This window comes from Motacilla alba, chromosome 4 (assembly GCF_015832195.1).
Source record: "Motacilla alba alba isolate MOTALB_02 chromosome 4, Motacilla_alba_V1.0_pri, whole genome shotgun sequence".
NCBI classification, from domain to species: Eukaryota; Metazoa; Chordata; class Aves; order Passeriformes; family Motacillidae; genus Motacilla; species Motacilla alba.
Genome location: NC_052019.1, coordinates 26,490,370 through 26,516,028, shown reverse-complemented (window position 1 = coordinate 26,516,028; position 25,659 = coordinate 26,490,370). Strand labels below are relative to the sequence as shown.

At 42.8% G+C, this 25,659-nt stretch overlaps 1 protein-coding gene across 13 annotated transcripts in view; it reads left to right on the top strand.

Moving 5' to 3' along the window:
- LNX1 (ligand of numb-protein X 1) overlaps positions 1-25,659 on the top strand; it is a 123,760-nt gene that overhangs the window by 44,527 nt on the left and 53,574 nt on the right. For 8 of the 13 annotated variants that reach the window (XM_038135728.1, XM_038135729.1, XM_038135727.1 and 5 more), the window contains 2 exons: positions 590-722; positions 13,825-14,305. In XM_038135728.1, the coding sequence (XP_037991656.1) occupies positions 13,920-14,305 (386 nt within the window). In that variant the 5' untranslated portion in view covers positions 590-722; positions 13,825-13,919. Of the gene's footprint in view, positions 1-589; positions 723-9,710; positions 9,779-13,824; positions 14,306-17,654; positions 18,217-25,659 lie in introns of those variants that run through there. The other 5 variants (XM_038135730.1, XM_038135731.1, XM_038135733.1 and 2 more) reach the window with 5 other exon arrangements.

Genomic DNA, 25,659 nt, shown 5'->3' with positions numbered 1-25,659 from the left:
CAGCAGCATGACACCTTATCTACAGTACAACATTTTCTCCCCTTCTTGGGTGCTTTTTATATTGAAAATTACTGGGTAAGAGGGTTTAATGCAGTCTTAATTTTGCAATGTTCAGAAAATTAACAGAGCTTGTATTTTCAGACAGCTGATTCTGGAGTTTACAAATTACTCCTATGTGGTTCAAGTGTTTACCACCAAGCATAAAGAAACAAGGTGAAGATTCAGATTCCAAACTATTGATTCTGGGTTAGAACTCGTGGACCCTGTCTTCCTTTTCAAAGGGGATAGCCAATATTAATCTTCTGTCTTGAAGCAATTTTTAGGATGGTCCACTTGTATGTGTTAAATTTGAGCCATGTTGGTTACCAGGTTAAAAGAAGAAAAGAAATGCAAGGAAGAACCTGACTGAAAATGAACTTTGGTATATGCCGGAAAGGAAAGTAAAAGCTTCAAGTTACACTATTGTATGAGCAACCTGCACATGCTTATCTGCCTGCGGGAGACATGACTGGGAGGGTGTGGCCTTTTAAACCTTAAATTGCTCAGGTTTATGCAATTCAGCTTTTCTGCACCTTCTGTCATGCCACAGGCTTCACCGTCTGACACGGGCACCAGCGGCTGTCTGCCTGCAGCGGGGGGCTGAGTGCAGGCCCTGCCCCAGCCTGCTGATTCTACACCTGCACGACTCCCTGCAGCGCATGAGACACGGCAAAGCCACTCACGTGAGTTCAAAGGCTTGTGTCTTCCTTTGTCCTGCTCCTACTTTTCCCCTTGAGCTTGGCATGAGTTTGCTCCAGAGGAGCAAAGGTGCAAAAATGCTCTGGTAAACAAACCAGCCCAGTTTAGTGGCAGGGGAGTGGGTCAAAACCTCAGCCTGCACACTCTAGAGTGCCATGCAGCCAGGCAGTGATAAATATCTACTGTGTCTGTCATTAGTGATTCAGCTTCCCATAGCCTAATGTAGAGTTTGTTTTCATAATCTAACAGAAATGGCTATATAACATACCTGTGGGTTGCACTTCTTGGTAGGCACTGTTAAAATACCACTTACATACGTACATGCTGGTATGCAAAAACACTGCTTAGTTCATAGCCCTTTTTGCTTGGGTTTCTGTCTTCCCCGTTGCTAAGAAGGTCTATTTCTTCAGTAAAGTGTGTTGAAAACCAAACAATTATTTGTGGAGAGGTGCCATTTGTACTGCAGCTGCTTTAGCCCATTGCTTTATTAATCCTCTGGAAACCCATTTCTTCCCCTCCCCCAGGTTAAAACCCACAAAGTCTCGCTGCAGCTGTAGGAGGTAAATTGAGGCTACATTCACCACTGCTGTATCTTCCTGCTTGATTTTATGCATAGAACTGCAGCTGAGGTGAGGAAAAAAAAAGAGAACTTGATTTAGTTTTTATCTTTAGCTCCTGTTCTTCACGCTTAAGCTTACTTAGTTCTTTACTTAAAACGTCTTGTAATTCAGTACAGGTAAATGCAGCAGTTGCAAACCTGTGAATATATATGAAAATATATGAATATATGTGAATATACATATGAATATATATGAATATATGAATATATATTAATATATTTGAATATATATATGAATATATGTGAATATATGTGAATATATATGAATAGGCATAACTTCTTATAAGTTTTATTTCTATCCATAAGTCTGATTGTTCATCAGAATGAACATATTGAGAATGTGTATATTCACAGTGCCAACTCAGAACCCAGAACAGCAATGAGGATATGTGGACATCTTCACTCACCAGAATGTTTACTTAGAGTACTCAGTTGACAAGAGGTCCAAGTACATAAATCAGAAGGACCTGTTCACATGTTTAAACTTCTAAATGTTTTGGGTTGTTTTTAATGACCAGGGATGGACTGCTTGCATCAAGCTCTCAGCCACTTTTACATCTGCCAAAGAAAAACACAAAAACCAGAAAAGGTGCTTGTATGTCATGTTTTTCTATGATGCTTGATAACTAGGAAAGGGTTCCTTCAACAGCAGGAAAAGCAAGATAACCTTAGCTGACTGTACTGGGCACTATGCAAGGCACTTGCTTTCCCACAATATTTAGTAGAAATGGAGCTCCCACTGCCCAAAGCACTTCTCATTTGCTCATTCAGGTTCTTGCAGAACAACATCAAGGCAGTTCCATCACTTCATTGAAACAGCAGTCTCTTACCTGCTGTTGTTGGAAAAGCACAGATGCTGATCTGCAAATAAAAGCTAGAAATCACTGTCAGGAATTTGGAAAGCTGCTGATGTGTAAGGAGTTGTATCCTCAATACTCACATCTACTTTCCTAAGACTGAAGATTCCTCTTAAGGAAGTGATCTGTTACTAATTTGCTATTTTATTCTTCCACCCCAAACCTCAGAGCCTACGTGTATTTTCCAAAGATATAAATTGATTCAGTCTGGGAAAGCTTGTCTCATTGTTGTCTTATCCTTGCCCCCTGAAAATACTCTCCCACTGCTAATTTCTCTTACTTGTTTGTTGTCCTGTAGAAGTGTCCTCCCCTTTGCTCACATGGGTCCTGCTTTCATAAGGGTGTTCCAAGCCCATGTGTTTGAACATTAACTGCATCAGGACTTTGTTGTAGCATAGAGCTGGAAAGAGGAATGTTCCTGGCTCTGAGTTGTGATCATCTACTATAAAAGAAAATTGAATTGTCTTTTGGAAGAAGTTTGAATGTGCTGGCATCTTCCCTAGCATAGCTTTTCTTTAGTAAAATGGAAATAAATTTTGCACGCAGGATGAGATGATAGATTAGCTCTATTTCACTACAAACCAGGAAATCAAGCAGCATTGTTTCCAGAAGGAAAGTAAACTAATACAGGCTTTCAAATGTAGAGAGTCTCCTCAAGGCTGGCTGCTGGAAGGAAGCAGTCTGGTATTTCTGGAGATGTCAGCCTTGTCTGCGGGGCTGGCTGCTGCCACCTGGCTCCTCTCACTGTCAGGTTGGGGCAAATGGAGGCCTGTGGCTGATTTGGAGGGACTCTGTGGCCAGAGCCTTTTGAGGAGGTAATGAGACCCCACTCTTGTTAAATGGGGGGACACTGGTGTCCTGCAATGCGGTCTGACTGAGCACGTGTTTGCAGTGCATACCCAGTTTCTTCACAGAAATTAGAAGCTGGGATGGACACATATGCAGTTGATCTTTCCAAGGCTTTTCCTAAAGGCTTGGCCTGAATCTGTAAAAGCAATCATTATCTGAATCATGGGATTCAAAAGGATTCAGCACAGAAGACAAACTTTCACCTTCAATACATGTTCAGGGAATGGTTAGTTGGCAGTTCCTGTTGTGTACAACTGCTTCCCGCTGTGTACTGTTCTCATCCCTTTGAGTAAAAATCAATTGCTCCTTTAGAAGGAGTTAAACACTCAAACTTCCTACCTTCCTAGCTGCTCATGGAATCCTCTCACTGGTCCTCCAGTTTCATTTCTATACACCCACAACATTCTTACTGAAACAAAGATTCTTAATAAAATAAATGGGTTTTATCTGCTAAAAATTTCTTAGTAAGGAATGCTTCCTATTTCTCTGTCTGGATTGGTATATCTTTCAGAAAATAGCTTGTTCGAAAGCAGATCAATTTTGATTGTTTTGGATGTAATTCCTGTCTACTTTTGCTTGTCTTTTCCCTAGCCTTTTGCTTTCCATGCTTACAGCTACATGGTATAGATTGTGTTGAAATGCTGATGTCAAAAATGTATAGGTGATGCTATTATCTTATTTTCTATCACAAAGCTGATTTTGTACTATATATTTAACAGGATCAGTTCTCACAGGATTTTAGAACTAGAACCCAGTGCTGGAAAGTATAGCTGTGGGTTCTCATAGTTTCAGTCTGAGAACTCATCTAATCACACTAGTGCTATTTAAAAGAATATATCAGTTTAGATCCAGTCAAAAAGGCTCTGAGGCTCTGAAATAAATATGACTTGTAGGAGGAATTTCAGAGAATTAAAAAATCCCCTTGCCTGCCTGCACACAGCAGATAACATCTGATTGTGAGAAAGGATGCAGGAAGCAGGACAATTTGAGCATGTAATTCCTAATTGGTTTCTCATCACGGGACTAAACAGCGCTCAATTGGTCTTCATACCCACAGAACCGGTTCTGAAGCAGACATTAACTCAGCCACAGACTTAACTATCTTTCCCAGGCTGGTGTCACTCGTGTGTCCTGGCTGACAAAACCTTAGTAAGCCTCTTGTTGTTAAGGGGAATATTCCAAGGCCATCAGCAACACATGCATGTTAATTAGCAATGGGCTTTGGGGGAGTTCCCATGAGGCCCCAATTAAAGCAGTGATGAATCAAGTCCAGTGAGTAGTACCACACTCAGGGATGTTGTTTCCCAGCACTGAGCAGATGAAGACAGAACCAGACTCTACAGGATGTGTTTTGGTGTCTGAGGGCTTGGTCACTATAATAAACAAAATTTACTTGCTGAGACTTTTGTTGGGCAGGGAGCTTAGTCATTATCCTGCCACAAAAAAAAGATGCCCTGGAACAGAAACTATTGCACAGCCTCATCTAGAGATATCTGCTTCTGCTCCTGCTTGAATACTTTAGGTTTACCTAGGCCTTTCCATTTTAAACAGAGCTATAAGCTCTACTGCACACCTGACTCCCAGATGAGCAATAGGGACTCTCAGCAGATATAAATGGGCACTGTCAGCACTGCTTTGTAAGAGAGGTCTGTTCAAGAGCTGAAATGTAACTTGGGTCAGCCCCAGAAAACTGATAGTCAGATCACAGTAACCTGGGCTGCTGGGTTCAGCCTCTTCAGTGTCCAGTTTATCTCCCTCTTTCCAAGAATACATTTTTCTTAAATGTGATATTCAGTACTCAGCAGTGCATAAAATTGTAAGGTCATCAAAATTTCTTCCCCTTGTCCACCAAAATTTCTATTTATGGCTGCATGTTGTGTGTTTTCCCATCTTTTTTGAGGCTGCCTCTAGGCTGTACCACTCCCCTAAGCTGTTGAAATTTACCTGCTGACTACCTTACCAGGGCTTGTGCCCACCTTTATCCAGGGTCCTGAATGGGACTGGGCCCCAGCAGCTGTGATGCTGGGACTGAGTGGCAAGGAATGCTTTTGGATTGTGCTATTTTAAACAGCAGAGTGTCACTGTACTGTGCAGTTCTTCAGTAGGGACCATTTTTCTGCTTAGGATTTGTTTATTTAGTCATTTTTGTGGACCCGAGTAGCAGGAGGAGGAAAGAATAAGATACAAATATAATTTAAGTTATAGACATTTACAGACCTGTAATTTAAAGTGTATATAATATTTAATTTTCATTATTTTATAATGTATAATATAATAATTACATCTAAAAAATAGTACAGGAGTTAGGTGCAACATAAATAAACTTGAGATACAGATGATTCAATCTTTGCTTCACTGAATTTGCCTAATCTTTCCTTTGAGTGCAATGGGCCAGGGGTTTTAACCTAGGCATTTGTTTCTATTATTTAGACAAGTTACTCTGGAGAGCCAACTGCTGCAAGTTGCTGCTGTCCCCCCTGCAGGGGCATGTCCATAAAGCAGAGGATGCAATCCTAGAAGTCAGGGGTTTGTGAGGGCTTTCCCTCAGATCAGGTCCAAGAGCATCTCTGTGGTCACCTTGCTGCACAAGGATTCCTGTGACAGAATCTGGGCACTGGCCCCACTGGCACAGGAGCAGCCAGCTGCCCCTTCCCCTGCTCACCTAACCAAGTAGGTGCTTCTAACCATGTAGATAGCTTCTCAAAAAAGGTCCCCACAGGGTGTTGTGAGAACTCATTAAGTAGTTTGCCAAGTATTAAGAAACTCCTGGATCAGAGAAGCAGTTGTAAAGGCACAGTGTAATTAAAGCACAGTTTACTTTATTATGTGTTATTAGCAGGGTTATCCATCACATGTTCCATGCTTTGTAGTTATTAAATGTTATCTCATGGTCACATGTGAGAAGATGCTGTGTGGTCTGAGGGTGGCAGGTACCATGGCGTGGGAGCCAGCTTGAGGTGTAAGGTTTCAGTATCCTGAGGGGAAGAAGTCTTCCACTTCTCTTTTGCTCCCTCTTCATCTGCTCCCTCTTCCCTCCCCTCTCTCGGAGGGCAGAGAAGTAGCATCACCATCACCCACCTTCCCTGCTGACCCACTTGAGGCCCTGGGAGAGGATTGCAAAAACAGATTAAGATTTACTGTGAAGCTGTATTAAGTTAAGATTTTCACAATCCCATGCAATTTACTCTGCCTATTGTATTTTTATTTTAAAGTTAAGTAGGGCAGCCCGCACAGAGCAGACGTGGTCTGCAGTCCCCATCGCAGAGACACAGCAGACGCACCTGCAGCAGGGATCAGGGATGCTCTCCCTCATGCAGTTTGCATGTTGTACCTGTTCCTGGCTTACCAGCATCTTAGAAGGCAGCTGGGGCACGTGGTTTTCCAACCACAAAAATACAATTTTGTCATCTGCTCAAATGGCTGAAAGCAAGATTGTGGTATTTGTGAGGCTGCCAGTCTTGGCAAAGTCAGAGGGAGCAATCAGCCAAATCAGAGTGGTAGTGCACCTTTTGTTACATAACTAGCCATGTCATTTTGTAATTTAGTATGTGAAATGCCGATGGCATTCATTATGTCAATTAGGATGAGCATATGTTTAGGAAGCCCTTGAGGAGTCAATCGTAATTGCTCACATAGCCTTGCTCGACCACATGATTGACTTCCTTTGAGCAGGTGGACTGTGTGCCTTTGGGAAGCAGTTACCCACAGCCTGCCCATTTTGCTACAACTCATCTTCGCACTTGGAGTCTGAGCTTATAGTTCTGGCATAAGTCTGGGTTTACTGAGCTTTGAAAAGAGCAAGAAACAGAAGTTACTACCTTAACCATCAGTATTTGACAGCTAGAGGCATGCCAGCAACAAGTCTTCTTGGAAGTACTACTTTCTACTGAGGTGAGTTCATTCCTAGGACATTTTCCTTATAGTAAGGAATACTTAACCTGACGGATGTGTACTGTCTTACTCAGATCTTCTCTTCACTCAGATCTTGCCCAGCTGTTCCTAATATTGTCAGTACTTCTGGGCTGATTTTTTTTCATTTTAATACGCTGAGTAAAGTTTTGTATCCATGAAATCATCAGAAAGAGCAATCCAGGTTTGCGTGGGCATGTGAGAGACAGACGAAACAGCCGAATATATTTCCATACATTCCTAACAGGCATTTCAGCTACATAATTCCACAACAAAAAACTTTTTCCAACATTGGTTTATTCTGTAAATTCCAGCATGAGCCACAGAGAAAAAAATTCTTTTCAAACAGTCTGGTTCTGGTTTTAGAAGTTACTTTGTGTGCGGGCACAGTATGACTTTGCTGTTGGGTCTCACAGCTTGAGTTACAACTTTAAAAGTTGGGGTTATTCACCTACTGTACTGTACTATTGGATTTTTCTATTCAGTTGGAAATGCCTTTCATCACTAAAGGCTCTGCAAAGTACTTTGATGGTTGTAAGCTCCGAGGACTTTCTGACTATTAATAACTTTGAGAACCCAGCGGTCTTAAAACTGGGGCCAGGCAGAGGAGAGGTTTTGGAGCTCCTGTTTGTTGTCTCAGACACATTCTGTACTGATGTGCTGAACTTTTAAATACAATTATTTTCCTCTAAGAGCCAGTTATAACAGTCTTTCCTATAATCTTAAAAGTCAAGATGAATTCTTACCTGCTAAATTGATATCTCCGGGATTCACAACTCTCCTCCAGCTACTGGCTTTTTACCTGAAGGTATGTATCTTGCCTCTGCCCATAACAAATCTCCATCTAATTACACATCAGGCAGAAAGAAAGTGTTGTGAAAATGTCTTCTTTAGTCAGAATAGATTTAAAAATAAGTGGAAAGGCGGGGAAAGAAGAGAGAGCAGGATATACGTAGGAGGAATTCTGGTCAGAAGGCATGATGATAAGATTTTGGGCACCTTAATATTTTATAGACTTCCTTCAAACAAGGTTTAAAGTCTAGGCAAACTGACTCACCCCTTTGGCCTTTATTGCAGCTATGCCAAGATAGGTGCTAATTATTACATGATATTTTATAGGCAGGTCTTTGAAATGTGAATCACTGTCTTTTTAAATCTAAAATACTGTATAATACATAATTTTGAAGTGTGGATCACTATATAATGTTTTCCACAAGTGTTGTATAGCACTTTGAACAGTAAAGTCAGTGTAATCTATGAAAAACTTCAGTTGGAGAGAAGCAGTTGGTACAAACCATGGTAATGGGAAACCTGGGAGGCTGTTACAAGGGAAGGCACTTTGATGAAAGGTAGGAAGTCAAAACAGTTACCATTTTACTAATGGCAAATAGTTTTCTAAAAGCATTCAACTTCATACTTCATTATAAAACCCTGAATATTGAATAAGTGATGTGATCTCGCAACCCAGATTCTGGCAGGAGCAGTAAGGTCACAGCTAACCCTGCATAACTGGAGGACTGTTGTGCTTTTGCTTGAGAGGGTGAAGGAGAACCTCTGCTCCCTCCTAGCCATGAGCTACTCTTCTCCCCAGTGAGGGTGAGCCACTAGATGGGGACAACGCCCACATCTAACTTGCCCACATCTAGCCAGTGGCAGCTGGGCTGAGGCTTCATTAAAGAGCTAATTCTGTAAGTGTGAAAGCTGTCGAGCCTCCTGGCAATTTGATGGGGAAATTTTTTAACACAAACAGGCAAGATGGCAGTCTCCAAGCCCTCAGCAAAGAAGCTGATAATCAAGAAAGGCAGGTATTGGCTGCAGCATGCTCACAAAGGTGTGGTGAAAGGAAGGCCAGGTAAAAGCATCTCTGGAAGAATAGGGAGCTCCTGCCCTAACCTGGCAGCTATGAATGCTGCGGTGGCAGGGCGGTTTCCTTACATGCCTGAGGACCAGCCCCTTTGGCCATCCACTGCCTTACTGACCCACATAAATGAATGGCTGTGAGTCACTCAGAGATGCACATTTGTAGGAGATAAGAGCCCATGCTGGGACTGGGGGAAGGATGCAGAATGACTTTGCTATCGTAATTTAGCTAAGAAGAGCACAACAGCTCTGTCAGTAGAACCTACATCTCCCACGGGTTGTACAGCAGACAAGCAGGGTGTAAAAAGGCATCTCTTTTAATCTGCAGATACAGGATTTGTTATACACATGGTCTGAGTGTGTATAAAACAGGAACATTATAAAAGGTGTCCCTTAAACACAGGGAGAAAACCAAGCTACCAAACCAACTAATATTTGTCAATCTTACTGTGCTATTTAGAATCCATTGCCTTGATGCATGCTGGGCACTCATTGACTGAAGATTTCATTACCATCAAGCCACACCACTTCAGAATGAACTACTGGAGCTAAATTCCTCATACTGTTCTGCAGCTCATCTGTTTTGCTCCTCTGTTTTCCAGTGATGCCAGCTCACTGGCTTATCTTTCCCCATTTGTGATTTCAGCTGGTAGCTGCTCCTCCAGGCTCCATGTCACTGTTTCTCTGGGCTTTAGGCATCTGTTTTATTCTTTCTGTGATAGCCACTTCCACAATATCTTTCATCACCTAATTGTTTTTCATTTAGCTTTTGTTACTCATTTTTTGCTACCTGAAATGTCTCCACTTTGCGCCATGCTACTTCCAAGTGCAGCCTCCTGAACTGCTGGGTTAATATTTGATGGTGGCTGGGCAGAGGCAGTGGGGTTCTGCCACTCTGCTTGGCAAGCCCTCTTCTTGCTACACTGCTGCCAGCGTAACTGTGGTGGTAAGTCAGAATTTAAGCCTAAGATTGGTTAAATGCTTCACTGGGACTGGATAACTATGGATTTGTTATTGCAAGGAGGTGAAAGGCATTCTCTCTACCTACTCTTTGTGTTACTGTCCAGGCTTTTTGTGTGGGTTTGTTCTGTCATTCTCATAAGTGCTTCTGGTGGCTGCAAATTCCTAAGCAGTGAAGACCAGTAAGATGCAAACTTCTTCAAATCAGCGCAGTCTGTTGGGTGACTTTTTTAAAAATGTGTTATCGTGACAGTGCTTTTCACTGTGGTCACAGCCCTGGGGTCATTTTATGCCCTGATGTGACCATTGTCATTACAGCTTGTGGCTGAAAACTTGGCAATATGGATATCCAGATAACAATGTTCTTCCTTTATTATTTGCACTGTATTCTTGTGCTTCAGGTCTCTGCCTTGGACTGAAGCTTGCTTCACCACAGTGTCACAACACTGTGACATTCTCACAAATCAGTACTTGATTTTCTTCATCCAAGCCAGTCTGTGCTAAGTGCTGTAAAACTATGCTAAATCTGGGACCTGACTTGTTGAAAACTTCCTGCACAGCAGGGAAGTGGCAAATGCGGGTGATGCTTAGGCATGGGACCACCACCTCCTCTGAAAGCTTCTCCTGCCAATCATCCTTGCAAGAACCACTCTCTGTCAATATGGCTCTGACTACCAGAAGCATGAGACTGCCAAGGTGACATCCATGTTCCGCTGAGGCTGCCAGTGGCGGCTGACACCAGCTCAAAGCAACATTGGATTCTTCCCCTCTGTTTTCCCATCTCGTCCTCCCTCAAGGACAGGGCTTGAAGAATAGAGGTTCAGCCAGGAAATTATTACATTTCCTGTTTCACTGTGGTTTACCATCTACCTATGCAGGTTTTCTTGTTCAAAATGTGTTTTTGTTTTTTATTCATAGGTACTGGAAGAAGTAGAAATATGCACCAGTAATCAATAGGTCAAATTTAAATCCCTTCTCCCCTCTCTTCTACAATGTTCAAGAGGAATTAAGACTTTAAGCTTCCTAAAAGGACATGATACTAATTATGTAGCTGTTATATGACAGCACACAAATGTTATAAATACAAATGATTGCAAACATTGCAAAGAGCATCTGCCTCTGACTGCATCTATGTAACAGTTCTATCACACGCCCTCCATGCTAAGTCTTTTGGTGGATAATCACTTCCCAAAGATGGCAATCATTCCATTGCTTGATATGTCCAGCAGTTTATGAAGGTTCATGGGTGAATGTGGACGAGGTTAGCCAGAAGGGGCTGAGATTTTTTTTCCAGAATTTATATTAGTATGTAGTCAAAAATTTCTAAATTATAGACCTCATAGGACTTGAATTTCATGTTCTAAAACTCAGTGCCTCTTACTAATAAATGTGGATAGTTTTGTTTCCCTGTGCTGTAGCAAGTGTTTGTAATTTATGTAACATTGTAAAATTCAGGTACAACTCCTCACACCTGCCCTTCTCCACTGGCATTGCATTATTAGTATGTCAGATTGATAAAGAATATCTGTAACATAGCCAGGACAGTCAGACTTTGACTCCTCTGGGGCTTCGCTCATCATTTTTGCTGCAGCAGAACATGGCCTTAGGGCAGTGATGCCGCTCTTTCTCTGTTGTCATTGCGAAAATAATTGCAGTAGCTTGGGAGCTGCAGTTCTGTTTCCAGCTGTAGCTAATTTGCACCAGGGGCCTTGCTGTGTTGTACATGTGGAAGTGGAGGAGAGATAATTCCAGGGGGTTAGGGTATGAGGTTGGGAAGGGGTGGCTCAGATGCCCGTGTACCTGCTCCTGGGAGCTGCTCTTTCCTCAGAGCAGGGCTTTGGCTTTAGCTTTCAGGTTGGCTGATGGGAGCTCTGTGTTGGGTCTCCTGCCAGCAAGCAGCAAGAATTCTGTCCTTGAGAAGATCCATGAGGCAACAAAATGCTGGAGTTGGCTGTATTCTGGTGTGTGGTGCATAGGGCAGGCACCCACACAGACGTACCTGTGTTTGGTGGTGCAAGAGGACATGGCGGGGAAATGGAGAAACAGCGTGATGTTGCCCACACCCCTGGTTGCCCCAGGTGCAAGGCATTCTGAAAATGTAAAAGATAACAGAGCTTATAGCACAGTGCTATTTTTGTCATGCTTTATTGGTTTCTAATCCATTTTACATCTATTTTGAGAATCGTGGAAGTTCCCAAGCCGTGTGTTGCCATTCTTGCAAGGAGTCCTGTTGGTTTGAGATGGCTCCCTCTATGAGAGGGATGTGGAGAGCATGGACACCTGCCACAGCCACCCCACTTCATCAAGAAGTTATCCAAGAGCTTCCTACAGGGGCCACTACAGTGCCCAGATAGTCTCCACCCTAGCCCCGATAATATTTTATCTCATTTTATTTTGCCGTGTGTCACCTTAGTAGAATTAAATAATAATTCCTATATTAAGATAACAGGTGGAGCTGCTACCTGCACTATGGAGAGATGTTTGTTTCTTCACAAATAGCTTTTCATAAAGCTCTGGTGAATATTTTTTCAAAAGGAAACATTTGACCTAGTTTGGCCTATTTTAAATATTTGCAAGGATCCTAACAGGCAATGATTTTAATTCCAGTGAAGCTACTGCTAATCAGGAGACAGAGCTTATGCAGAACTTTCTCTTGCAAGCAAAAACAGGCACTTAACATAATTGCTTCATAAGAATAAGATCTAGCAAAACATTGAAGAGAATGTTTGACATTTAAACATCTGGTTAGTGTTAGTGGGGCTATTATTTTACCTTCATGCCAGAAAAACCTGCCATGTTAAAGTTTAATTTCTCAGGTTTAGAACCCATGAGCTTTGCATAAAAATAAGGGTTTATTTATATGAAAATATGCTCTGTCATAGTCAGATTTTTCTTATTATTCTTTCCCTCATTTGCCCTCAGACATGGGTGTCTGAGGCTGACACATTGTCTCAGCAAATTAAGTCAAGCTGAAAGCAAGGGTACAGTGTTAAGGCAGAGCAGCAAATAAGATTTAAATTTTCAAGCAAGAGCAGTAATTAGGCCATTGCATATTTTATATCTTCATGTTTATTTTCAGAGTGGCATATCAAAATAAGCATAGAAGTAATGAGACATAAGTGCTCCAACAAGCAGTTGGGGTTCATCAAGTAAAAACTACAAATTACTTTTTGGTTTTACAGCCACCCACAGAGTTTACATCTTTAAAATACCAGCAGGCAGGTGTTGTGGCCAGAGCTAATTGGGTTTTTAGCTAGGGACATACTGGGTTTCTGTATGACAAATTATAAAGTGAATAGGCCTTCTTTTGAGCAATACACTACTTAGCATTGTGCTGTGGACTTCAGTATGCAAGGTGTTTGGTTCTTTGCAAAGCAAATGAAGTTTTGAACTGATTACACTGCTGCAGATGGTTACAAGTGTTTGACTGCAGGCAGGCAAGCTTTGAATGCAGGGGTCCAGGTTCATTGCTGCTGTAGTATGAGAATGGTCTACAGGGCCCCAAGCTCTAAATTCTCATGACCCAAATTATCCTCCCTCTGGCTACAATACAGTGTTTGTATGCTTGTGTGTATTAGGTGAAGCTGATGCTCTCCCTTGCTGTGCTGAACGGGCAACTTGGCCTGCAACCTTTATTCTTACCTGTATTTCTGCACACAGTCTTGCAGTGTTTGCCCACACACAATGCTACTTTTCTGGCAGAAGAAATGTGGCCACAAAATCATCTTACTGGAATTGCAATTATATGCTAATTTCAGGTTTTCAACCATTAAATGCCTGTAGTATTTCTCCCTGTCTTGATATCTTTCTTTACAATGAGTATCTGTGTGAATTAAGCTAGATTTATGAGAAAATATGTCCCTTGAGTTCTCTCTTTTTTTTCTGCCCCCTTCTTTGCTTTACTCTCCCATCCCAAAGACACAATCCTTTCCTGATTAGTACCTGATACAGTACTTCATATCCAGATACATACTGCAAGCATGGTAAGGAAACACAACCCAGAACATAATCTTTCGGCTTTCCTCCCCACAGATCTGACAGCACACGAGCCTTGCTACAGCTCTCACGAACAGAAAACAGGTTGGGTGTTCCCACCTGCCCCCTTTTGAATTGCATCAATTCTGATTATGAGCCAGAAAGAAGAAGAAATGGAGGATAGCTCCGCGCCACTCTGTGTCACCTGCGGCCAAGCGCATTTACCGGAAGAAAACCACTTGTACAGCTACACCGAAGAAGTAGATGATGATCTGATATGCCACATTTGCCTGCAACCTTTGCTTCAGCCATTAGACACGCTCTGTGGTCACACCTTCTGTACAGCCTGCCTTACAAACTTCCTTTTGGAAAAAGACTTCTGTCCCATGGACCGCAAGCTTGTGATTCTCCAGACGTGCAGGAAGTCCAGCATACTAGTGAATAACCTCCTGGATAAGCTAATGGTTAGCTGCCCTTTCACAGAACACTGCTCAGAGGTTGTGCAACGTGGTCACCTTGAACAGCATTTCCAAACCCAGTAAGTTGCTGTTGATAGACTTTTTTCACTCCTTCATTTGATTAGAGGAAAAAATATCTTCAATTAATACTGGTCAAAACAGACAGTTAATGTAAAGAAAGAGTTGTTTATTTCACTCCCAATGAACACAGTATCATTAATTTTGAGCTGAATTTAGTCCATTTATAATCCAAGATATAGGCTATATCTTTCCCCTTTTTTTAGAATCAAATGCATCAATGCATGTAAGGTACTTCATGCTATCGTTGGCAGTTCTGGGTGAATACTTCGTGGTTAGCTGCACAATGACAATGTGTATGTAGTCAAAGAGATCTGCATGTTTTGGGAAGCTGAGCTATTATAAATATTTTAATAGCACATTAAGGGTTTTATAATTGCCCTTTCTTCAAACATTTTTCACAAATGACCTATATGAGAAGTAGAGCAGAAAATATTCCAGTTTGGTATTGGTCTTTGAACCTGAGTGCTCCTTTTTTCCAGGTGAGCACTTACCCAGGGCACCATGGGGCTCACAGAGAGACAGAGTCTGGAAATCTGGCTGGACTCCCTCTCCAGCCTTATCCTTCCTGGGAGCCAGGACACCCTCAATCCTGCCTCTGGGAGAAACCTCTCCAGGGAGCAGTGTGGTTTTTCTGCAATGAGAGAACTGAATGATTCTCTGTTTTGCAGATTAAAAACATGTGCTGCTGCTTTTGTCTTGCATGTTCTGCCTTTTGTGAGGAAGGCAGAAAGGTAAAGAGGTACTTTCAGGGCTGTAATTTCTGACAGCAGACTCACACTTTGACATAGTCTGTGTAACAGCACCTCAGGACTGAGGAGAGATGGGGTCTAAGATGTGCCCTTTTCTGTGAGCTGTGTCTGTTACCCAGTGAAATTACTTCCCTTGAAGTTTGCAGGTGTAAATTTTGTTGGTAGGCGTGTACTTCTGCATGTGCAACATGAAGGAAGCCTTGAGCAGCCAGCATAGGGCTCCAGACTGTCCTGCACAGACATGGCAGTACTGAGGACCACAGCATGGCTGGTGAGCAGGCTGGTGAGCCAGAGGGTGGAGGTGTGCTCACATCATGCACACTTCACAGCCTGCGAGCCCACAACCAGAAATGGCTCTGCAGCCTGCCGTTCAACATGTCCTCATTTGCACTGGAGGCCTCATTTCCTGAAACACCTGGATTCTCACTGGGAATTTATTCACTTGAAGATATTCACTGAGTTATGGTATCCTAACCAACTAAAAATGTGATGACTTTGCAGTACTAAAACCAAAAAAAACCCACAAACTTTAGCAATGGGTTTATTAATCCCTTGCAAAGGTCATGAGACCACTTTTCACATGCTGGAGGTTCAGTGTTTGTGGATTTGGGTGCCCTTGTCCCCACATTTCTGGACCTGGCTTTCCCTGTGAGGGTGCTTGTGCCAAGAGGCAGTGGCAGCAGGCCCCAGGCCAGCAGTGCTCTGGGAGTTCCACTGTGTACAGCTAAGGGGACAAAGTAGCAGAGTTACTCATCATTTTCTGTCTTATATTAGTACTTCTCTAACAGTCCTCAAATGTTTATTTCAACAGAAATGCAGGTAAGGGGACTGTCAGTCTTCTGTGAGCTGTTGTCACTGCAATTATGTTTCTCTACAGATTCCAACCACAAAATCTTGAACCCCAGTGCAAATGCCATTTCCCTTTGCTATACCTATAGCTGAATTTAATGTGATTTAGACCTTCCTGTTTGTCTTCATTCTTTTGACATGATGATGCTGTGGCCATTAAATTAGCAGGACACCTATTCCCAATTTACCCCCAACCCCCAATAAATAAGCAAATTGAAAGATTAGTTTTTGCATGGAAGTCACACAGCTAACACAACTTCTATTGTTGATTTTGCTACGTGGATATGTGCAAGTCACTCCAGTGTCTTAGTTTCTTTTCCTTAAGGTGGTAATAAAAGTACCCTTCACTACATATCTTAACAGAATTGCATTGCTATAAACAATGATTTGGTCCTGTAAAGGTCTGGCAAGTTTTATTCTAGCACTTACTGTAGAATGTCAGTGGCTTGGCCGGGATCTTCCCCTCAGGATCTTCAAGACCCTGTTCTTCTGGCTTGCTTAGCCTGAGCCCAAGCAGAGATACAAAGAATTGTCTCAGTAACATATTCCCACCATCTTTTGCTATTGCCTCTTCCCTGTGTCAGGCTCCCTGCGCCAGTCCCAGGTTTGCAAACCCCAGGAGCAGAAGATTGGAGAGATGCAGTAGGGTCTTCCTACCCTAAAACCTCTAATGTAGTGAAGTGCAAAACATTGCTACGTAGGCTGGACATTTTTCGTCTTTGCTGCTCATGACATGGCTTTTCTTTCCTCAGAATGGTTGGGAGCTCTGAGTTACCTTAAGGCCAAAGGGCAGAGACAGGAGAATAGGAAACCACAGGGAACTTCTGCTGTTGGGGGTTTCAGCTTTCCAGGGGATAGGTACTGCAACCCCACTAGCATTCCCACTTGAGGGAAGAAATAGGAGGGAACATTCTGAGTGATCCCTAAAGGTGGACTTCTACATCCTTGTGCTTGCAGACACTGCATAGTACCTTTATTTTATTTTAAGCACAACATTAATTAATTATCACCCAAGGTTTCTTATGCCTCTGCCTAATTTAATTGTTGGAAATGCAGAAACCTCTCTTGCTACCCCATCTCCAGTTAATGGCAAGGAGGAGAATGTTCTGCTCTGTCATGCCTAGGGACAGATTAAATAGACTGGGCCAATGCTGCTCTCTTTAACTCTTGTGAATCAATAGAGGGAAGGGAAAATGTGTGATTTTGCCAATAAAAAATACAATAATCATCATAAATATTTGGTGTCTGCAGTGAGAACAGTTCAGAGCCCACCTGATATCTCCACAGAACATTCTTGTGTTCTCGGTGAATAAATTAAAGTAGACTGTGCTAGGGTCACCAGGGTGGTCAGCAGTCCTCACATTACTTGCATTATTCAGGTTCAGACCAGTCCTGGTTCTCAGAGAGAAAACAAAGGTTTGCCCTGATCAGAGATGAGGTCACTGATGGGACAAGGTGAGCTTGCTGTTTTATGCTTTGTAATTGATGAGAGAACTTTACCATTTTTTTTAAACACTGGTTACCATGGAGCAGTCAACTGAAAGCATCCTTATTAGAATGTTTGCTCTTGCATCCTTCAAAAAAATCCTGAGAAGAGACGTGTCCTTGGATTATTACAAGATTTATGTTTGTACAAAAACATCTGACCGGATTTGGGGAATTTAGACTGAGATGCAAACAGCCAGCAGTTGGCTGTGATCTTTTGCAGTGTTTTACTTTAAAAAGGTGTGGTCTTCTGATATCGCCAGCTACAAAACTCCACAGGGGGCATTTTTTTCCCCTCCTTGTCAGACAGCTACACCCTTCTGTGATGCAGTTTAGCTCGTAACCCATCTGCTTGTGGGCAGTGATGTAAACATACCAGCTGCCTCTGAAGAACCACTCTGAATCCTGCAGGAGGCAGGTCTCTTCCCCGAGCATCGCTCTCCTCTGCAGCATAAGTCACTGTCTCGCCAACCACGCTGTGCTGTCCCTAAACCTTCACATCTACCCATCTGAGAGTCAGATCGAGTAATCCTCTTACAGGTCAATGATTTTTGCAGTGTAGCTTCGTTTAAGGGATTTAAGCTCGATTCATAATGTGCTACCATTGCGTTGAAATGGAAAGGCTTGCTTAGAAGGGGCTTGGCTGGCACGAAAGCTTCTCGTGGTGTGTCCCACCAGCACAGAGAGACGGTGGGAAGGAGGAAACCTAGCAGCAGTGCCAGCACTGCACAGAAAATGAAGGCTCTCCTGTTACTGGTCCTACCTTGGCTAAGTCCTGCAAACTACATAGACAATGTGGGCAACCTGCACTTCTTGTACTCCGAGCTGTGAGTACGCACAGTCGCGCTGGCATCGTGCTCTCTGTCTGTCTGTCTGACCCGAGTGGCGGGAAGGGGCTCGCCATGAGCCTTTCGGGGGGTCTGTCTGCCTGTGTGTCTGTGCCTGTGCATACGTGTGAAGAAAATCCTGCAATGTCTTGCCAACAGCTTCACACCGTGCTGCTTCCCATCCGGAGGGCTAATAATAGCAGTACGTCCCCATTGCTTTCTGCCTTGGAAGCAGCTGAGTGAAGCTGCTTTTTCCCTCATCAACTTGTTTTTCTGTGCCGATGTTTTAGATGTTCATTGGTTTGGGGTTTATTTCCATTTCCAAATCCGTGTTTTTCCTTTATTTCCTGTAAATAGGCTTCTGGGGATCTGGGTATAGGGAGGGCATCAGGATAGACACCCCCAGTAGAGCACTGTCTGTGTACATGCATAATGTTCTGTGTGTAAAGCTGCATGCCTGTAGCAAAACGCTGAGAAGCCTTTCACCAGAAATAATTCACTTGAGACAGAAGAGAATTTTCCCGTATTTCTGTTTTTGCCCACAGCAGAATGTTATTTTTTCTGTAAAACAAATTTAACTGTAGCAATCCATTCATATATCTTCATGCTTTTAAAACAACCACCTCAAACGACCCCATAGCTGGTCTTTCCAACCCATAAAACAAATATTCTATGGTATCTTCTGTAAATGTTACTACTTTAATTTGTGCTTGAATGTTATTGTACTAGTTAGAAGAGCTTTTATGACTAGAAATAGATATTTGTTTCGCTATGTTTTCATTAATGATGTGTTGTTTGTATTTTAACAAATGGTAAACTTTTAAGATCTTCATTGAGATAATGAGTGAAATGTCTAATTCTCTCAAAAATGAAAAATTACTGTATTATGCCTACAGTGGGAATATTTTAGTAACAGTTGTGATTAGTACCAAAGAGACTAATTTTCGAATTATTTTGTCTCTACTGTCAGACAAAAATAGCAGTGTTTTGCAGAAACACAAAGTCCCCTTTTGAAATCCTTGTGTGATGTGCATGGCAGCTATTAATAATTTAGTCACACTGCATACAACAGCTTAGGATTTCTGTATGCTGTAGGTGTTTTTAAACATTTAACAAATCTAGTGTTGAGGGTTGCAGCTATGTCCTCATTTTAATTTACTGACATTTTGTTTAAGAATGTTCATTAAAAAAAAAAGACAAACAAAAAAACCCCCAAAAATACAAACAACAAACAAACAAAAAACAGTAAAGCCAAGCAGGCTACAGGAGCAATCAAGCTCAAAACAGGGCAGATGAACACTTATAATGGAAACAATGGCATCTGGGACATCTAGTTTCCAGGAAAACAAACCAATGAGATTAATCAGAGCACAGGCACAGATGTAGCCTACTTGCTTTTCTTGGGGAATTCAGGTTCACTGATTCTCCCAGGATAAAGGGCTATGATGTACAGTAGCTATTCATCTCTTATTTATTTAGCCTTCTAACCCACAGAGATGTTAGTTGTGCTGGATGTCTGCAGTTGTTCTAACGGAGTGGGTGTGGACTGGGGCTTGGACGTGCATCTTCAGTTGTCAGCAATGGGAGGTGCACATCCCCTCTCCAGTACCCAGCCCTGGATGCTATCTGGCATTCTGCTGCCAGAAGCCAGTGCTCAGGGCCTCCCACACCACTCTGCCTCTAGCCAGGGCCACAGAAAGTGGAATTTACTGGGGCTGACACAATCCAAATGGGCACCAGGCAGTTTGACCTCCTTTCAGGAATTTCTCCTTCTCCTTCACGTGTATGTAGTGCCTCTGGCTGCTGCTGGATGCTGCACAAGGCATTGATATACTAATCAGTGGGATGGATTCAAGGTCCTTTCTAATAATAGCAGTTGAAAGAAAAAGAGTAATACTGTTTTCAGTCCTGTTTAATCAGTTTATACAAATGTTATGACCTACAGGTTGCTTCTTCAGTTGCTTGGGCACTGCTCAGGCATTTTAATGCAGTTTTATGAGTGAAACAGGTAAGCCACTGGTGTCCAGGACAGCCTGACACCCAGGGGCATGGGTTAACTGCCACAGAACTTTTGTACCCCAAACAAGCAGCTTTATGAATCTTTCCCCACACCTGCCTGAAGAGTCCCTGCTGTGTGTAGTGTGTCTGATGGCTTGCACTGTGGCTCAAAACTAGACCATAGTAGGCAGAAAGCATTTTTTTCATTATGGCACTATCTTTGGTTGCTGGCGAGTACAAATACTGGCCTCAGTCAGGACTCATTATTTTCTTGGCTGTCATCCGCCAGAAATACCAGTTGAGGAGGCAGAGTGGGATGATGGGTTTGCTAGCAACCAGGAAAGAGCTGGAGGACAGTGGGGGATGCAGTTACCATCACTGGTGCTGGCACAAGAGGAAGAATAAGGGTGCTGGGATTCACACTGCCCTCTCTCTCTCACAATCCATCTCTTCCCTTCTATTCTGTTCAAAGGTTATGTTATTTGTATTGCATTGCTGAGGTTTGCTTTAGTTACAGGCCATTTTTGTTCCTAAATGTGGAATGGGCTACTTGGAGAATAGGGATTACAGCACAGCACAAAACCCATCTGGAGAGACAGGCCCTGGAATCTGGCTAAGAAATAAAGAGATTTTCAGAGATTTGAAGAGGAGAAATGAAGTTGGGGAAAGGCTGTGCCAGACCTTTGCACTTCATCTGGGTGCCACACAGGTAGGAGAGAGAGGTGTGTGGATAGGTTGTAGGGGCACTTTATTGGTAGATGTTGGGTGCCACTATTTTTAGTTGTCTGTTAGCAGTCTGATAATTACAGGTATTCCCAAGAAGCAAATACATGCCCGCTGATGTTGTCACCTGCACTAAAACCCCTTCCCTGGCTATTGTCTGTTGTTCTTCCTTAAGCACAGGTCTTGACACAAATGTTATTCCTGTCCTTGCTCTTTGCCAAATAGTGAAAAGCAGCATGTGGTAAGCCAGGGTTCTCCCTCTTGAGGAGAAGGCCTTGGAAAACATCAGGCAGAAGAGCAAGAGAAACCTGTGACATCTACCTTGAGGGATCTCTGGTAGATGGGGGAATGTAGCCACACCCATCCAGTGTCTCCTGCCATTGTAAGGGCCTACTTGGGTGTTGAGGAAACCCTACCCCAGGATCCATGCCTTCTTCTTTATATACCTATAAAGACTTGGAAAGGCATCAGCTCTCTTTCTGTCTTATTTAACATATCTTCAGAGAGGAAATACTTGCCCCAACATTCTTTTGGGTTGAGGTATCTTATTCCCTCCAGTTAAAAACATGGTATGTGGATGGAGAGGCAGTCTGTGGTCACTTTTAGGAGGCTTTCCTGAGTGAGATGACCTGCTGGCACTGCTCACGCTATTGCTATCCCTCTCACTTCATAGGACAAGCTATGCAGCAGGCTCAATAGCCACACTTTCTGCACTTTTGGCTCAAAGGGCCACTTAGAAATAAAATTGAGGGGGAGGAGGTTGCAAGACTAGGCAGTAAATAACCTCACCTTGTCTCCCTAAGGACATCAGTCACATGAAAGCATGGGGTGCTTTTCAGCCTTCTCCCAGTTCAGCACGTGGCCATGCTGACTGAGCGAGTGCCCGGGTGGTGCTGGGAATTGCGTGTGCTCAGCACAGCTCAGGCACGGGGGAGTCCTTGGCAGCCACTCTTGCTGGCACTCTCTCCCTCCAAGGATTAAACAGCTCCTGGCCTTAGTCCCTGCTGGTAATACATCAGCTAGATCTACTCCACTAATCTGAATCAAGCCATTGTTTTTTAAAATCTTTTGTTTGTTAGGTGGAAATGCACAACCTACTCCCATGTGTGAAAAAGTACTTTTTTTTTCTTACGCTTCTTGAGTTTTGCATGAAACAGTCAAAGGAATCCCACCAAATTAACTGGATCGAGTTTCCCCATACAACTTTTATACAATAACTACTATCTTAAACTTCAAATCAGCACTTTGGACTAGAATAACCAGTAAAATTTAGTTTCTCTGTTTATTCAATTTAAAAAGAAGAGATGCAGGTGCCAGCTGTCTTCTAGTGCCATTGAGCACATCTTTTTTATGGTAAAAACAGTGAGGTGCACTCTCCCAGCACCTTTACAGCACTGAACTCTGCAGCCAACTTTAATTTCTATTCAACTCAGTGGGGAAACTCATGTCTGGCTTCAAGTCAATGGTTGTAAAACATCCTCCCCACACAGAGGCTGGGGAGCACAGGACATGCAATACTCATGACAAAATTGATAAGCCTGGAGCACCTTTTGGGCTCATGTGGTATTCCACTGCAAAAGCCACATGTGGCCTCCTTATTCTGTGCAAAGCTGTGTTTATGGAAATCTGTGTCAAAGATAAACTGTGAGATTAATTAAAGCTGAAAGTGCTGGAAATCAAGGCTTGAATGAAAATATTCTTGAATGACAATATAAATGAAATGTTTAGGATATCTACATTAAATAGCCAGGACAAAACAGACTGAGTTAAAATTCAGAGGGTCTTTTCTAAGATGTTAGAATTGGATGTCTCTTGGAAAGCAAAACTGAGGTGAATTAAAATAGAAAGGCATGAGTGTGTCACGGGCTGCCATTAGCTTCATCCCTATGCTACAGCTTCACAAAGGGGCCAAACATGGAGCTGGTTTTCCTTCAGAATTCTGAGCTATCCCCCAAAATCTCCAGCAAAGACCTATTAGTGTGCTTTTCTCAGCCTAGTGCTCCACTGCAGTTAGTCTCACCCTTCTCTACCATCCCTCTTCCTTGCCCTTCTACTTCTGTCCTCTGCCTCATACCTCTTCTGGTCCTTAGTTTTGCTTATTCCCCTCCTCTTTCACGCCTTGGTCCTGCCTCTATTGTGCTCCTTTGTATTTCCAGCCTTTAGATTTGCACAGGAAAGCTCGAAATATTAGTACAAATAAGGCCAGAAAGCCCCAAAGTAGAATCTCATGTAGGTGAACTGAAAATATGCTGTATTATTGTTAAAAGTACAAAAAGAGTTGTAATCTAAACTCTTAGTATTGAAGTGCCCAAACAGAATTTTCAAAGTATATTGTGTTACATTCAAGAGTGTTTTATGTTAGCATAGGAGTGCAGCAGAAAGCTGTCATTTAATTGACTGTAAATGTCTGGGTCTGGTCACTCTTCAGCCAAAGATTAATTGCAGCCCTGTAGCAGCACAGTGGAGTCTGGGTTTCTGCCTCACCTTCTGCCACCTTCTCACAGAGAGGGTACCTTTCCCCACCAGCACATCCCTCCTGGCTTCTCTGCATAGGTTAGAGAGTGCTGAGTTTTTGTGGTATGATTAAGTGTTACTGGTTAGCATTTTCTTCCCCAGCGCTGTGATTCTAGGTTCGGAAATAAATTTGTCTAGGACAGCTCCAGAAACCAAAAACCCCATGAGAGTATTAAGAATTTGTTGGTTCTGCCTGAGAATTCTGTGTATAAGGAAAACTGGCATTTTAGTTATAGATTGAGAAAGATCCTGCTTCATTTACTTCTATGCATACAAGAAAGTTACCTTTACTCCAATCACAGCTACCTACACACACTTGAGATCAGAATGAGACCTTTTATTCTTCTGGATTGTTTTCTCAAGGCTTCTCACACCTTTGGAAAAGTCTGACATTGGCCAGTGTCAGTCTCAACAAACATATTTTATTGCCAAAAGTAAGACCTCAGCCAGCCAAAAAACCACTAAAACCCTGCCAAAATGGAAAGGCAATGCAACAGTTATGGCTGGCAGAAAGGTTTCTTTTCATGACTGACTTATGTCTCAATTATGTTTGATTTTTCTGTAAGTTGCTAAAAAATAATGGTGCTTACATGCCTGGTCCATGTATCAGGAGCACAGAGGGGTCAAACACTCACCCCACTTGGAGGCCCCCTCACAACAGGCAATCCACTTTGGAATGGGGACCAAAGAGGGCAAAGCACCAAAGGTCTGGTGGGGTAGGAGGAAGGAATGAGGTGGTGGGAGTTGCAGGAGGCTGGTGATCACTCACAAGCAGCAGACTCTTGTTTCTTGCCTGACATTCAGCCACACAGGCCGTATGCTGCAAGTTTGGCCGACCTCCGCATCTCTCTGACAATTAACCTAGTTTAACACTGGCACTGGCAGCATGACAAGGATATTTTTCCTTGAGCTATTTCTCTGACAAATCTGCCAGAACTGGGCTGTCCTGCAACGTGAGGATAAGCACTGCTCTTGCAGAGCTCTTATGCCTGTCGTAGCTTAAATCCTGCTCTGAATACTGGTTCTGAGATCAGCCACAACACAGCTTGTTACACTGTAGGGAAGCAGACTAGCAGGTCTGAGGGTCTTCTTGGATATCTTTAACACTCTTGACCTTTTGCGGAAATCTGCCTCTAAGGTCCCCAGTCCACAGAGTAGCCAACTGCATTTCATGACCTTCTCCATGATGAGAGCTATTGTTCAGGAGCTAGAACTGATATTCTGCATCTTGGCATGTGACAGCACGTCTGAACTGCCTCCTGGAGCCGTGCAGTAACTGGGTGCACAAGGATGCCAACAAGCACAGGACACAAACCCAGAGGTTTTGTAATAACATCGCCGGCAATGTTGGACTAAGAACAGCCTGTGTGGCAGCATGCAAGTGACTGCTTGGGGCTTCCTCTTTCAAAAGGAGGATCCAGGCTGGTCCCTCTATGTTGAACTGCTACCTCAGTGGAGGTATCTGTTAGTCAATGACATGTCACGTGCCAAACCCCCACTACCACCAAAGACTTCCTGGTTTGGATCTGAACTCTGTTTAGGGATTAAGAAAGTGAATTGTTTTTACAACATCTTAAAAAGCTGAATGAACCGCTTGGCCTCAGCCAAGTTGCAGCTGGTAAAGGCTGCATTTCACTAGTGAATCCTTGGGCTCTCCCTAGAACATGCTTTATCCATTCATTTAATTTATTGATTGACAACAGATTTTGAATACAGAGCAAGGCAAGTTCAGCAGCAGCCCAGTGAAATGGCTGGAGATTTCAACAGATGTACAACTTTTGCACAAAGAAAAAAATCTGTAAATCATCCATAACTTTTACATGGTGTACAATATTTCCTCCCCATATGAAAGAAAGTAGGCTGACTGTAATAGTGGGCAAGTCAAGTCATACATTCAGAAAGTTTCTTGTCATTTTGGTAGGATTTCTGCTGGCAGAATCCTCAAATTTTATTGATAAAGTCTTGCTCTTCTCAGCAGTGCAGGCAGACAACCAGATTTGTAACAATGACACACTGCTATTGGCTGTATCTGTTCCCATTCTCTCTTTTTATCAAGGCACTGGGCTGAGTATAGAGGATACCTGAGAGAGGAGTCAGAAATCTCCTTTTACTCCTTTGTTTTAATGGAGTTGTCTTGCTCCATAACATTGCTGTGACACGTGGTATGGAGTAGGCTAAGACAAGATATTTGCAGTTGCTGGAGCCATC